Source organism: Rhamphochromis sp. 'chilingali' (genome assembly GCF_963969265.1).
Source record: "Rhamphochromis sp. 'chilingali' genome assembly, chromosome: 19".
Taxonomy (NCBI): Eukaryota; Metazoa; Chordata; class Actinopteri; order Cichliformes; family Cichlidae; genus Rhamphochromis; species Rhamphochromis sp. 'chilingali'.
In genome coordinates this window covers 12,498,567-12,510,481 of record NC_137946.1, presented here as the reverse complement: position 1 = coordinate 12,510,481, position 11,915 = coordinate 12,498,567, and the positions used below count along the sequence as shown (strand labels likewise).

At 39.8% G+C, this 11,915-nt stretch overlaps 3 protein-coding genes across 4 annotated transcripts in view; 2 read left to right on the top strand and 1 right to left on the bottom strand.

Moving 5' to 3' along the window:
• The window catches only part of LOC308386962 (lysophosphatidic acid receptor 6), a 222,117-nt gene that overhangs the window by 93,770 nt on the left and 116,432 nt on the right, over positions 1-11,915 (top strand). The gene's annotated exons all lie outside the window — the stretch shown is intronic.
• Positions 844-4,065, top strand: mogat3b (monoacylglycerol O-acyltransferase 3b). Its single transcript, XM_080866801.1, has 8 exons — positions 844-919; positions 1,359-1,449; positions 1,599-1,706; positions 2,038-2,108; positions 2,498-2,702; positions 3,003-3,177; positions 3,252-3,436; positions 3,520-4,065. The coding sequence occupies exons 2-8, from the start codon at positions 1,368-1,370 to the stop codon at positions 3,672-3,674; spliced, it is 981 nt and encodes a 326-aa protein (XP_080722927.1). The 5' UTR covers positions 844-919; positions 1,359-1,367; the 3' UTR covers positions 3,675-4,065.
• On the bottom strand, positions 4,211-11,890 carry srrt (serrate RNA effector molecule homolog (Arabidopsis)). Of its 2 annotated transcripts, none has more exons than XM_080866799.1 (20): positions 11,788-11,890; positions 10,817-10,935; positions 10,471-10,599; positions 10,243-10,389; positions 9,907-10,095; positions 8,050-8,219; positions 7,698-7,879; positions 7,518-7,625; positions 7,271-7,427; positions 7,010-7,158; positions 6,844-6,905; positions 6,663-6,741; positions 6,349-6,540; positions 6,089-6,259; positions 5,806-5,959; positions 5,320-5,513; positions 4,977-5,133; positions 4,778-4,870; positions 4,564-4,677; positions 4,211-4,447 (listed from the first exon to the last, which is right to left on the bottom strand). In XM_080866799.1, the coding sequence occupies exons 2-19, from the start codon at positions 10,933-10,935 to the stop codon at positions 4,571-4,573; spliced, it is 2,559 nt and encodes an 852-aa protein (XP_080722925.1). In that variant the 5' UTR covers positions 11,788-11,890; the 3' UTR covers positions 4,211-4,447; positions 4,564-4,570. The 2 variants fall into 2 exon arrangements, with proteins under 2 accessions (XP_080722925.1, XP_080722926.1); XM_080866800.1 differs by having other exon boundaries at positions 4,575-4,677; positions 11,788-11,823.

Sequence of the window (11,915 nt, the reverse complement as noted above, 5' to 3'; positions counted from 1 at the left end):
ATTCATGTTGGGTTTTTTTTCGTGGATGCTGATGGAGAAAACCGCCACTTGAGAAAGTCAGATTTTTAAAAATTGCTCCCCTTATTCAAATTTTTCAAAATAAAGTATAAGATTTTGCATTAAATCTTTGATTGACAGGAGCAAATGTGCAAGAGGAGGAGAGCAAGGTCTGTGCTGTGGTTTATTTCTGAATGTCTCATTTTTAATATCAGTTTGTCAAAAAAAACTAACTTGATCAGTCTGAATCTAAGCCTCACTCTTTCCTTATTTGATCCTATATGCCAAACTATTTCACTGTTGCTATACCAGTTCATTATTCCTCATTATTTTACAATAGAAATCTCTCAGTGCTGCATAGGGCACAATCACTTGACTTTCCTGAACCATGCAGGAAATGCTGAGCTTTCAGGGCAGAGCCTTATCACCAGGCAGGCATGTAGAAATGATCTCAGTAAATCAGTGAGCAAGAACAACATTTAGGAGAGAAACACATTCATGACATTTACAGTAGCAGGAAAATCAGCATCAGCTCATGAGAAGACTTATAGGGAAGTCTGCTTTATGTAATTTACAAGTGAAGTGGCTGTGAAGCTGCATGAGACGATTCCTAGAAATAACACCAGCTAAAGAGACTGACATGTAATCCTGATGATCACCACACCAAAGACAAAAAGGACAAAATCAAATTAAATCACTGTATGTAAAAGTACAAAGATTAAATAACTGCAGTATCTTATTAAATCCCATTAACGTTTGCTGTGTTTATCTCTGACATAAGTTACTTGTGTCACAAAGTATTGGGTGAGTGGAGTTGTTATCAGCAGCTGTACACGGTCTGGTCAAAGTGCATAGTGCTGATCTGCGGGGAAGCAACGAATCTGCATCCATTCAAATTAACTTTGGAATTAACTCTACTAAGGTAAAATACAACATTTTATGGAACTTTGCAGCATAAAAATTGCTTTTGGTTAGGGTTAGGTCTTGTTTTACGGCATTACTAGGCTGGGCTGCTAATAGTTTAACTTTTAAGCAGGTTAAAAAAAAATCTAGCATGTAAGTTTGCCTGTGAGCTTGTTCATAAGCGAGTCATTTGATCAGGCTCCTGCATGTCTGCCAAGGTTTCAAGCCTCTTTCTTCCCTAAAGGAAGTTTAAGAGTACATGCTTATGTGCTGGTCATCAATGAAATCGGTTGTCTGTCATAAAGTCATCTATTTAAAATTTTATGATCTTGGATAAAGCCACTTTTGTCGTTTCAAAGGCCATACGCTATACTATTCATTACAGTCGTGACCTTTACTAAATGAGAGTCCGCATTAAAATGTTATTGATAGCTGAAAAATGATGGTTTGGCCTCCAGGTTGCAAGAATGACTCGAGAAAAAACTCAGCTGAAGGAGTTTTTAGAGTCAATAAGTGTTCTGCAGTGGGTGCTAAGCTTTCTCCTCTTGGGTAAGAAGTTGCCATACTATCCTTTTTTAATGATTTCCTAACAAACATCAGTGTATTAATTGCATTATTAATTAACTCATAAAATAAATCTCTTGCTCCTTCCCAACTCCAATGCTGGTCGACATGGCATGAAAAACATCCATCTCCAGGAGTGGCTTGTATCATACTGATGGTGTATCTTATGTTTACCTCTCTGTGGCCGCTGTCTGCTCTCTACTTGGTATGGTTGGTGATGGACTGGCATAAACCCGAAAGAGGTAAAGAAATTCAAGTATGCATGAAAATAATGACGATACAAAAAACAAAATATGCAGTTTATACACTAATAAAAGGCCTACCTTTTAAAGTGTGTAACAGCACACTCAAAAATTATGATTTACAGTATATGCATGTATACTGGCTACATTAAATGGGTTTGCTGCTTAAAAATAGCTTTATTTTAGTTTTACCATTGTTTTTATAACTCTTAGTATTTAGTATACAGTTTTTGCATACCAGTGATCATATCAGGATACTCTTTAGCTTTGCTAACGTGCACTGTGAAACTGGGACACTCAGTGTTTCTAAGGTTTTCAATGTCTCCATCAGGGGGCAGAAGAACGATGTCTGTGAGAAAGTGGAAGGTATGGGAGCACATGAGAGACTACTTTCCCGTTAAAGTAAGTTTTGGGTAAATATCTTTAGATCTGTTTATTTGCTTCTAACACACAGATGCTTACTGTGTACAGGACAGCTAATATTTTCAAAAATCTCAAACCCTATGAAATGTCCAACTGAATTCCATGTTGGGATGTTTTTGGGGTACGGAAAGATACATTTTTACTCCAGTGCACACTTGAAGCACTGGAAACCTAAAATCCTGTTATTAGTCTTTACAAAGAGCATATTATATTTGAGGCCCTCACGCAGGGCACGCAGTCAAAAGCCTGCAAGAACAAGTGTCTAATCTTTGCCTCAGTCAGATGAGTGAAAATGGGCATGGCTGTTTAACAGCAGCAACATCCGTGATCACCAACATTAACCCTCTTGTGTCAATGTTCTTTCTTAGCTGGTCAAGACAGCAGAGCTGAATCCAAACAAAAACTACATCCTAGGTTCTCACCCACATGGCATCATGTGTACTGGAGCCTTTACCTGCTTCAGCACGGAGAGCTGTGGCTTTGCTGAGGCATTTCCCGGCGTGCGAGCCAGCCTGGCGATGCTGGCGGGCCTGTTCAGGATACCATTCTTTAGGGAGTACATCATGAGCGCAGGTATTTATCGCATGTTTTAGCAAGGGGACTAAACTACTCCGTTTCTTAGTCCGAGAAGCATTTTGCATTAGGCCGAAACAGCAGTTTATTGATCATACTACAGTATACAGTTCATGTTCTGCAGAAAAAAGTGATTTTACTTTGTGGAATGCAAATGGAAGAAAGAATACCTACATGTTACTGATGCTAACTGAATTTGAAAGCCTGTTGACAGTGTATACCTGCATGTTACAGCTTAACAAAAAAGTCCCTGTTATGCTCCTGACCTGAACTACTTCTGTTCTTACTCTGTCTGATAAGGACTTTACCCAGTCAGCAAACCAAGCCTGGTCCACCTCCTTTCAAAAAGCGGCAAAGGGAATGCAGTGGTAATTGTGATAGGGGGCGCTGCCGAGTCTCTGGCATCCTCTCCCGGACTCAACACAGTGGTCATGAAGGAAAGAAAGGGATTTGTCAGACTGGCCCTTGAGTTGGGGTGAGAATTATACACTAAGAAAGAAAATATACAAATATGTAAAACACTGAAACCTGAACTCTGACCTTCCACAGTGTTGATCTGGTGCCCGTTTATTCATTCGGGGAGAATGAGCTCTACCAGCAGGTGATTTTCGCAGAGGGCAGTCTGTGTCGCAGGTTACAGGACTTGTTTAAAAAAATCATGGGCTTTGCACCGTGTCTCTTTGTCGGTGAGCGCTTTGTTCTCATGCCCTACAGGACTCCAATCACGACTGTTGGTGGGTATTTTATTATTCTTTAAATAGCCAATACCACTTTTATGTACTGAGCCCATTTTATTCTCACACTGTACTCTTTTCAGTGGGAAGTCCAATCTCAGTGCCAAAGCGTGTCACGCCCACAGACGAGGAAGTCGACCATTATCACAGACTTTACATGCAGGCCCTTTCCAAATTATTCCACGAACACAAGGTCAGCTGCGGACTTTCAGAAAATCACGAGCTTCGGATAATTTAGATATTTTGACATAAACTGTTTGCACCAAATACGACTTGGAGTCACTATGGATCTGACGTGATGGACCTATATTAACATTGAAGGTTTCCTGTGATCATCAGTCTATAAAAATGTGCCTGTATTTAAAACTGCTCATCACATGTTTTAAATAATTATGACGTGAAGCCTTTATGTGGCACTGCTGTTTGTATGGAAAACACTGGAGGATTATTAGTTTAATCATGTTTGGCAATAATTTTAACAACATATTGAAAAAAATATTCTCACGTGTTTCTGAAAGCTGTACATATTTGGAATGATTCAATTATTATCTCATAACATGACATACTTTTCCTTTTTTGTTTGCATTATTAAAACAATCCCACTAGTTTTCATGAACAAAAGAAAAAAATCTTACTGGATATTGTGTTGTTTTGAGCTGTACCCCCCCCCCCAAAAAAGCTGTGTATTATTTAAGATCCACTAAAAAATTATGATGCACTTTGTCACAGATTACTTCTTTTTATATCAGATCAACTTCACAAGTAATTTAGTACTTATTACTGTAATTTGATCACAACTTTATTAATGAATCTGTTTACAGCAGTTCTGGTTGCACAATAATTACAAAACAAGCCTTTTAAGAAATGAAATAATCTCATTACTCCAAAAAGCAGGCAGAACACAACACTGGTAAAGAGCAAAAAATGTGAACCTTCTAAAAGAAGTCCATATCATCTGGTGCATCCAGGTCACGGTACTCAATGATGTTGCGTGGGTCACCTCGTGACATTCTGCAATGGATGGCAATGCAAACAGAAAAACAGTAGAAACGATCTTTTAAAGGGAGTTTCAAACTTCCACATTAGCAGAAAAAAGAAAATGTTTGTAGCAAAATAAAGACACGTACAGCGGTCTCACCTGATGTTGCGCGGCTTACCCAGGTATTCACCTTGTCCGCGGAAGTTGTCATAGTTGCCTCTGCCTCCACCATATTGGTTGGGTGGATAAGGAGGCCCACCAGCTTCAAAAAATGATTTTAATTTGAAAAAAGAAAAAGTGTTGCGACTTGACTGGAAAGCACATTCTCATTTTTAGTATAAAAGGGTAAATTCAGAACATACCACCGTAGCCCATCAGAGGAGGACGAGGCTGTGCAAAGCCCATTGGACCCTGAGGACCTTGGGGAGGAAACGGCATACTGGGACTGAGCAAACCTGCGAGATGAAACGGGCCCAGTGTATCTTTTTCTTACTATTCTGTTTATCTCTGTTGAAGAATATCTGTAGTTCTGGGTTTACTAGACAAAAATCTCAAACCGACCTTGGCTTGGGCCTGGAAGAGGAGGAAGTTTCATCTCTGGCAGGGATGGCCTCTTGGCATCCATCAGGAAATTGTTGAAGAAACTAACCTCCTTTTTCACTTCTTCAATTTTATCCCCATGTTTGTTGAGGATGTGCTTCCGTACAAACTCTGGACCCTTGAATTTGATTTGAAATAAAAAAAATAAAAAATATATACAGAAATAATTCTTGATTATTATTTTTTTAAAATTACAACAGAACTTCTAACAAAAACTACTGGTATATCTCCTTTGTGTTTAATAAAATGCATTGACTGTGGTCATGCTGTACAGTCCTGAATACTATTCATTCCAAGTGCCAACCTTAAATTTCTTTCCACTTAGAGGGCAGAGCCATTTATCTTTTCCCAGTTCTTGTGTGTTGGCAGACACAAACTTCTCCACTTCTTCTTCAGGGTCCTTGCGGCCCATCTTCACCCCCTCTTCTTCAGACAAGACTTCTTTTAAACTAAACAAGGGGGCCAACTTCTCCTCCATCATTTTCTCCCACTGTTGCACTGTTGAATGAGGGGATGTCATCTTATTAAATTCTGAATCAACACTAAAACTTTAAAATCCTCACTTAAACTTTTTTTTGCAATCTGCATTGCCTACATTTGGCACTGTTTATGATAGGTGGCAAAATAGTCTAAGCACAGCAAATGTTTAGCTAGCAAACACAACAGTTAAAATTCACGTCAACTTCAGGATGTTGGAAGATTCATTTTCACTACAGCTGAGTCAACATTTACGTTTTCATCCCAGAGGTCTCTTTTGTGTCACGTAACATGAAAAGGGAAGAACACTGACCTTCTCCATGTGTGATGCGGTTGGGAGGAATGGGTCCACGTACATGAATCATGCCGCATCGGTTGGGCATTTCATCCTCACTGGGGTATTCACAGGTGTTGTAGTAGTCAACTGAGTGCACAACACGGAGGTACAAGACCAAACGATCCAAAACCTGAAACAACACATGGTAAAATTGACAGGCCTAGCACAGTGAAGATACAAATGGAGAAACCCACTTTTAAAAGAGAAGATCAGATGGATATTATATCTTAAACTGTTCTAAGTGTGGTAAAGGAATGACCTTGACAAGTTTGTCATCCCTCTCAACAGTCATCTCTGCAGGGTTTCCTTCCTTGATGCCCTCCTCAGAATCCATTCCACTCCCGGAGCCCAGAAGCTCCTCCTCCTCAGCACTGACCTCCTCTATCAGGTAATCGGTAATATTCTTCAAGATGGGGTTCTGCGCTGGCAACTGTGGAAATAAAAAAACCCCACAAATGATGATGATGGTCAAATAACTTGAGAAAAATCGGTTAAATTGCATGGGTACAGGTACTATACCTCACTGCTCTGCCCTTCTTCCTGGGACTTGTTGCTCCAAAGTTCCCCTTTCTCATCTAAGGCATGAATGAGCTTGGCAGCCAGCTTGATGTCATTGCGGAGAATCTGCTTGTGCTGAGTAATGCCATTAACATTACGCACCCTCCGAGCCAGGTCCCTGTTCACCCCCGGTGCCAGTTCACAGTCTCGCAGCTGTGAAGGGTAAAAACAGACTGGTAAAGGCCTCAGCTGAAATTTGAACGATCTCTGCATCTCTAAAGCCACCTGCAACACAAAGTTATAGCAGTGCCAACACTTATGACTGGTGCACTTACCCGAATGTTCTGAAGGTTCCAACAGACTTCTTTGATGTTGACGCTACGGTCAAATGTCACCCAGCAACGTCTGAAAAACCTGAGACGGTGCAGGTTTCATGTCAAAGTAATGAATGACTACACTAATCCAACCATTTACACTTTAGTGTAGCAAATAATGCCAAGTTTTCATTTTTCATACCTGCGCTCTGGATGGGGATCAGACAAGCAAACACGCAGAAACCCAGGGTAACGTCGACACAGCTGAGAAGAAAAAGAAACCACGCTCAGTTTAAACCAGGACACGTATCTGTTTAGTGCACTTAAAGATCTGGATCTGATAGGTATGCTTCTTTTATACAACTCACAGCAATAATCTCAGCCTTGGAGATGGTGGGAGCGATGCTTCTCATGAACAGAGAGCAAGTCCTGTGGAGAGGCCGTGGTCTAGGAGAGTCGTCTTTGGGCTTTTTCTCTTCCTTCTTGTCCTCCTCGGAGTTCTCCTTGGGTTTCTCCTCTGGATCATTAGACAGGAAAGGGAGATTTATTTGATGAGTGCTAAATTACAGAAAGATACATATTATACTCCTGAAAATGTATAACCAGACACTACAGGCATGATTTCTCACCTTCACCTTCCTCTTCCTCCTCATCCTTGTCTTCCTCTTCCTTCTTCACTGGTTTGTCAGAGCAGTTAGAGTTGGAGTCTGAATCTGAGTCCGAGTCACTCTCTGAGGCGCTGGCTTCATCATCGCTGTCCCCGCTGCGCTTCCTCTTTCTTCTTGGCTAAACAATCAAATTGAAAAACAATCAGGCCAGTTCAATTTATTTCTTTCTCTTGGTAAGAACTAATTCAGTATCAGAAGGAACACTTACTTTCTTAGGTTCAGGAATTTCTTTTGCTGGTTCTTTCTCTGCCTCCTCTTTCATATCCTCTCCTTCTGCTGTGGCAGCTTTCTCTGTGCTGGCTGAGTCACTACCCTCCTGTGCCACAGTTCATTGTCATCAACAGAGCCTCATGAAATGTCTACCGCCTGTCTAACAGAGCACACATACCTTCTCATTTCTGTCTTTCTCCACTGGTTTGCAGTCACTACCCAAAGCTTTGAGGTCTTCTCTCTTGGAAACTTCAGTGCCCCTGGAAATAGATGCTGACTTCTCTCTGTCTTCTTCCTCTTCAGATGGCAGATCCAAGATGCGAAGATCATGGTCTGTGCCCCCTTCCATTTTTATCACAGCTGAAATGCAGAAAGAACGTTATGGTTCAGCCATAGAAGTACTCTTCTAAGTACCATCCATGCAATTAGGTCAGATCATTTTTGCTTTTATTGTAAAAGCAGACTTAATTGTAGATACAAATGAAAACTCCACAGGTTAACAATGCTCTTTAAGTTGTTTGAGACCTCACCTGCATCCAAAACTTTGATGATGGCTGGGGTCTGTTCAATGTCCAGGGAGACATTATCAAACCAGCCGTTCTCCATTAGGAAAATGAACACATTCAGGCGGTTGTGCAGAGCCCTCTGGGCCTCTGCCTTAAGTCGTCTGGCCTCATCAGGGTGGTACTTGGATCGGAACCTGTGTCCAGAGTTGGGCGTCCACAACAGATTGGGGAGAGAATGATGGGGGTTGGGATGAGCGGGAAGCAAAAGTTAGAGAACAAATAAATATTACAAGCCTACGTTACATCTGTGTATTTTACACTTCTTTTTTTTTAAGTTTCTTCTAATCACATTTTTAACAGAACATTTATTCTGAATAGGGTTTTTTTATGTTAAACAACTCCAATTCAATAAGTAATCTAGCATATGACAAAACTTTAATTTGTCTTCAGTATATCCTAGTTATTATAATTTTCTGTAATTCTATGTTTTGACTGTGGTCTTCATAGCCAATTACTCAACAATGTTAGAAGATTTGAGATTAACTCACCAAAAAAGAAAGAAAAAAAAGGCAGGAAAAAAACAACAGAGATGATCAAATTAAACATTTACATATTCAAAATGTCACATTAAAAATGTTAGCATTAAGTGGACTACAGTTACCTTTTGTTCTGCCAGTTTAATAACAAATAAATACAGAGAGCGGGGTCTCTTCTGTGAAAGTGCGCTCCACTTCACCCCAATGGTGTGTCTGTATGCACACAAATTCGGTTTTGGGATTTGATCCGAATATAAAAAGAAAATTGTGTCGAAAAAGGATAAAACAAGAAAAAAAAAAATTTCCGTGTGCGGACGACTACATGGCTGTCTATCTAAAATCCCTGTTACTGTGTGTCTAAGAGCAACTGCATTGTGCGCAGTGCATGCCCTGTCTGTCTAAGACCGATTCTTGCGGATGAGCTCCACTTTTTCTCATCTTGAAAAAAATCGTCGTCAACGTAGTAGTTGAAATGAAGGGAAGAAAATGGGTTATGACAAAACAGAATAATTTTGCATGATACCTGTGAAACAAGTGTCAAAGCATTAACAGACAGCACACAATTACAAATCTTGTGTTACTCCAAATAAGACAATCAACCCAAGGAACAAAGACGTTTTTGTCAAAGCACCAAATGATGACTTTAAACAATTTCGTTACATGAGAGTGACAATAAACAATTAACACACATTACTTCCTAGATTTTTTTTTCTATACCCAATGTTTGACTAGTGATAATATTTGTATTCCTGCCTAAGGAGCTATGGATATTTATGGATAAAAAAAAATTAAACTCCTAAAATACATTTATAACAAATATAAACTAATGTTGAAATTGGGTTGATTTTCTTATTTTGTCAACAAGTACTATAGCAACAGTCATTAGTTATAAATTAACTGTGTGTGCCTGGTCCTCGTACTGGGTGAAACTGTCATACCAAACGCCTTTCCACTGCTTTTAATTTGTGTGCATTAACAGCACCAGAGTTTAACAAGAACATAACGGAGATGGCATATACATGCACCTTGTTTTAATGTACCAATTTCATTAGCCATCAATTACAAATAAAAACATCATCTGAATTTTTGAATAGAATTCTAAGATAAACCCACCAAAAGGACCAGGCTCAGCCTATTATATTTGCCTTTAAATAGCAATTAAACCTAAAATGATGAAAAGGCCAATAAAGAAATAAAGAGCCAATTATATTTGGTGAGGACAACAAAAAATAACAGCTTAAGTAATGCTAATGGATCTGTCGATGCAATAATTATATTATGACTATAATAAAAAAAATTATATTCTTGATAAGGGCTTATGTAGTAAAGGCATCTGAGATCGTACCACTCTTCATCTTTATGAGCCAAAAAGAAGTCCTGCATCTGCTGTCGCCGGAAGTCGATCTTGTACTCATTGTAGCGTTTGACGGCCTCAGTCTCATCCACAGAATCATCTAAGGACAGCAGAAACTCCTTAAAGCTCTTCATTATTGGAGGAGGAGGACCTAAGTCCAAGTCGTGGATGTTACCAAGCCTAATGAAAGAAAGATATGTTGGATGGAGCTTTGACTAGCCAAGAAGCTAGTTGGCAAAAAGACATATCTGAGGTAACAACATTAAAAATATCTTTAAAGATATGTAAAGTAACATTTAACTTCAAAACTGAACTTAAATTAATTACCTGGCCTGAATGGGGATGCCTTGATGAGGCTGCATGAGGTGCATGTCGGGATGGCCCCAATGTTGTGGTGGTCCATAGCTGGGCCCTCCTCCACCACCATAACCCAAGTCATACCCACCACGGTAGGGGTCTCCACCATGGTCATCCCTGCCAGGAACGGATAAGGGGCTTTAAGTAAAATAAAAGATGGTTACAGACATTGTGCAATAGTAACATTGCAAATCCTACCAGTCTCTTCTCATGCGTTTCTGCTGGGGACTCATGTCGTGTCTGGGTGGGGTAAATCTCTCCCTTCGACCTCTATCATAATCCCTGTACTCTCCACGACTTCGCCGCTCCCTGCCTCTATCCCACTCCCTGGACCAATGATCACAATCAGAGGAAGGAGAGAAAACATGAGGAAAGAAAAAAAAGGTAAGAAACACACAAGTCTATCTTTAATATCCACTTTACTCAGTGTAAGAGCAGCAAAGAGCTACAATTTATTAACATTTAGCTGTTCATCTGAATATGATTTGGCTGTATCAGGTTTCACTGAATCTGGCGTGTGCCCAATAGCATCTCTCTTTTTAACCTGTCATTCCAGTCATCTCTGCGCCGGTCCTCTCTCTCTCTTGAACGGTCATAGTCACTTCTCTCCCGTCTGAATTTGTCCCTTCTCCTGCGATCATGGTCATCATCACTGTCTCCCATCTGCACGAAGAAAGAAAATCCAGATCACGTGTAGTATCCATTGATTATTATTAAGATGGCTACAAGCAGAATCGTTTTAAGGAAGGTTTTACTTTTTATATTAAGACCTGATAAGTGCAAAGCGAAAGTTTATGATTTACATCTCAAAAGAAGAAACTGCTCTGATGTAACACAACTCAAAACACACGTGCATCTTCCTTTTAAGTGACAAGTCAGTAAACCATGTCAGCAAAATGCCCCCCATGAAGATTGTTCTCGTTGAATATTGTTCTCATTATAAGCCAGGGAAACTGTTTCCTTTATTTTGTCTTCAGTATGTGGGGTTGCCACATGGAGACCGGGACGGTGCTTATAACAAGTGACTATTAATATTTGACCTTCTAATTCAAAAGGATTTTGGTGACGGCAGTCATTCAAACAAGGGGGACCGTGAACAAGGAAATGCAGATAGTCTGTCACAGACGACGTGCGTAACTTGCCGTAAAGTAATTCCTTTGTCTTGCATAATAGCGATCATTGATATCATCAGACTGGGATTTACAAAATTTACAAAAAACAAAACAAAACAAACAAAAAGAAAGATCAAAATTAGTAGCTATCCGGAGATACAGGTTTGAGTCTTTCAGTCGAAACAAAACCTGTAAATTCGTGTTTTAGGGCGAGTTAGGACCCTCGATAATGCAGCCATGTATCGTTAGCCACTACGCTAGCTGTGTGTTAGCTGAAAATAAAATGAAAGAAATAAAATTAAATGAAATAAACTGAATTACGGTCTCATTCTACAGACCTGTCTTATTCTAAATAACAGACCAACTGATATAACTGAGGAAAAGTCAATAATTACGATAATACCTTAACAATTACTCGTTGGTATGGTGATCTCGTTCGTCTCCCTCTTTCTCCGTAGCCTTCACGTCTTCTTGTTCTTCGCTTGGAAATTGGTGAACAACTAAACATGGAATTAGCGCCACCACCTGGTT

Excerpts from the sequence above, each read along its gene's own strand:
- srrt (XM_080866800.1), bottom strand. The coding sequence starts at position 10,935 with ATGGGAGACAGTGATGATGACCATGATCGCAGGAGAAGGGACAAATTC. Across the intron at positions 7,626-7,697 it reads AGAAAGACAGAAATGAGAAG|GAGGGTAGTGACTCAGCCAG; the intron begins GTATGTGTGCTC and ends ACTGTGGCACAG. Across the intron at positions 6,260-6,348 it reads AAGAAGGGCAGAGCAGTGAG|TTGCCAGCGCAGAACCCCAT; the intron begins GTATAGTACCTG and ends TTATTTCCACAG.
- mogat3b (XM_080866801.1), top strand. The coding sequence starts at position 1,368 with ATGACTCGAGAAAAAACTCAGCTGAAGGAGTTTTTAGAGTCAATAAGT. Across the intron at positions 1,450-1,598 it reads GCTAAGCTTTCTCCTCTTGG|GAGTGGCTTGTATCATACTG; the intron begins GTAAGAAGTTGC and ends ATCCATCTCCAG. Across the intron at positions 1,707-2,037 it reads CTGGCATAAACCCGAAAGAG|GGGGCAGAAGAACGATGTCT; the intron begins GTAAAGAAATTC and ends TGTCTCCATCAG.